General features: G+C 36.3%; 1 protein-coding gene across 1 annotated transcript; it reads left to right on the top strand.

The window, feature by feature from the left end:
* Positions 1-307: 307 nt before the first annotated feature.
* On the top strand, positions 308-2,762 carry LOC111376061 (short-chain dehydrogenase TIC 32, chloroplastic-like; the record flags this gene model as incomplete). The annotated part of the gene is made up of 8 exons (XM_022998987.1): positions 308-690; positions 931-1,162; positions 1,296-1,375; positions 1,478-1,631; positions 1,811-1,889; positions 2,035-2,119; positions 2,393-2,439; positions 2,607-2,762. Coding segments are annotated over exons 1-8 (945 nt in total), but the record flags the coding sequence as incomplete, so codon positions are not given.
* Between the last annotated feature and the right edge of the window lie 6 nt (positions 2,763-2,768).

Below are 2,768 nucleotides of genomic sequence, written 5' to 3'. Positions count from 1 at the left end.
TCGTTAAACAGCTTGCTACGAGCTCGAGCTCGAGCCGAGCTCGTGGAATAAAGGGCTGAGCCGGCTCGACTCGATCCATTGCCATCCCTATTTCAACGCTTTGAGGCGTGTGTACCTGTACAAAATCCTATGTAAAAATCCTGTACCTCTAGCAAAATTGACAAAATATTAACTAGAAATGTATATCATGTTGATGAAGCTCACACATAATTACTTTTACCATTAAAAATGTTGACAGTTGAAGATTGGGTGGGTAAGCGTAGCGTAGGTGTATTTACAGCTCGGCACCTACTGCCATTAATTGAACAAGAAAGAAAATACGTACAATACATAATACTTCCTCCAAAAATAGTCATATTCATATCTATCTGCTTTCATTTCCATCCATACTGATCACGGCCTGCTTTTTTATGTCATTCATACTTCTCATCTGTCATCTCCTTTCTTCGCTTATATTTATTGTGGCAGCCTTCTCTTTTCATTAGGTTGAGTTAAGTTGATCACATTATCTCTTCATTTATATATAATATCTATTTCTGAAGAGAAAAAAGTTAATCCAGATTTTAGCAAAGAAGAAGATGTTTAGGTTGATAACAGGAATTCCAGGTCCAACTGGTTTTGGATCAGCTTCAACTGCTGAACAAGTCACACAAGGGATTGATGCAACTTCTCTTACTGTCATCATTACAGGTCAGATATTCTTATATACTTACTGCATGCTGAAGAGCATTTTGAAGACTATTGGGTTTAATTCAGAAGTTTGGTTTGAGTTTGAGCCTCCAATTTTTGAATTGATGCAATAATATAAAGGTTGAACCCCAACCTTGAAAACCTCCACCGCCCCGCCCCTAGAATTTTGTGAGAGAGGTAAATCGTGAGATGTGCTTCAACAGGTCAGAGAATTGATGCAATAATATATTTTGATTGCAGGTGGTGCAAGTGGAATAGGGTTGGAGACATCAAGAATTTTGGCTCAAAGGAATGCACATGTGATTATTGGTGCAAGAAACATGGAGGCTGCAAATGAAGCTAAACAACTCATTCTAAAGGATAATAATAATGCTCGAATCGACATTTTTAAACTCAATCTTGCCTCTCTTAAATCTGTCAAGGCTTTTGCTGATCACTTCATTTCTCTTAACCTTCCTCTCAACATCGTAATGTAAGTTACTCCATCTAACTCTCTCAGTTACGATTCTACACGAACGCCAAAAACAGTACCACAAACCGCTTTATTGCGATATGTAAGAATATTTTCCAGTATTAGTAATTAAATAGAAGAAATTGGTATTCAGAAACAATGCTGGAATCATGTTCTCTCCCTACCAGCTCTCTGAAGATGGAATAGAGATGCAATTTGCAACAAATCATATCGGTATGCAATTAAACTTCGCAGAAATCATAGATTATTGTCACGCTGTTAAACATGGATTCCTTTTCTAACGATCGATTCTTGCGTGAATGAATTTGTTATCAGGTCATTTCTACTTGACTAGCCTTCTCCTTGACAAAATGAAAGAAACAGCAAAGTCTACTGGCATTGAGGGTAGAATTGTAAATTTGTCATCGGTAGCACACATCTATACCTATAACAAAGGGATTCGATTCGAGAGGATTAATGAAAAGACCAGGTAAATTGTCGTTGCCACTCACGTTCCATCAGCAGCGCCAGATGAGGACCGGACAATATAACAAATAAAAAATTTTAACGTCTTCTTTTTTCTTTAAACATGTCTGGTCTTATCATATAATGCGTAACAAACATGTTCTTGCACAATCTGTTTGTTTCATTATTCTTGTGTCATATCAGTTATTCAGACAAGAAAGCATATGGACAATCCAAATTAGCAAACATATTACATGCCAACGAGCTCGCTCGACGTTTGCAGGTATATAGCTACTTCAGTGCCATTTATGTATTCTATCACTGATATACTTGCTTTTGAAGTTCTATGATGATTCCATTTCTGATTCATTTTATTTTTTTCCTTTTAAGTGTTTTAAATATAATCTATCATGTGTATTTGGAATCAGGCTGAGGGAGTAAATATTACTGTCAACACAGTGCATCCAGGGTTGATAATGACAAATCTCTTCAAACATTCTGCTATTTCAATGAGTATGATCCCAAAACCCAAAACACACAAAATTATTTGAGTAATGCTATTCATAGTCAGCGACTACAGCACTCATCCCATATGGAACCTTTTATACGAGGCATTAATTTCCTATAGTTCTGTTGTCTCAAATAACAAGTTAATGTCTGAAATAACAAGATATCACATGAAACGACTAGTGCAGTTGCTGACTATGAATAACATTACTCAAATTATATCATCTTTTCTTTACTTATTTCTTCTATTCTTTATTTACTAATTAAGATTTCTCACAGGAATTCTGAAATTCTTCACTTGTATCCTATGGAAGAATGTCCCTCAGGTAAATAAATTTAAGGGTTAGGAAATCTTATTTAGAATGAATTTAAGGTTGGCTACATAGATCCTATTGGTTACATTATTAAGTCCATGTCGTTGAATGAACTGAAAGATATGTTTTGCAGTCACGAAAGTATCACGTTAACTCTCTTCTAATATGGCATTCTTTAGGGGGCGGCCACGACTTGCTATGTTGCACTTCACCCTAAGTTAAAAGGTGTGTCGGGAAAATATTTCATGGACTGCAACGAGTTTAAGCCAAGCAGGTTGGCAACAGATGAAGCTTTAGCCAAGAAACTCTGGGATTTCAGCAATAAACTGATCGATGCAGCT

Source organism: Olea europaea, unplaced genomic scaffold (assembly GCF_002742605.1).
Source record: "Olea europaea var. sylvestris unplaced genomic scaffold, O_europaea_v1 scaffold14415, whole genome shotgun sequence".
In the NCBI taxonomy this organism is placed as follows: Eukaryota; Viridiplantae; Streptophyta; class Magnoliopsida; order Lamiales; family Oleaceae; genus Olea; species Olea europaea.
This window is presented reverse-complemented; position numbering and strand designations above follow the sequence as displayed.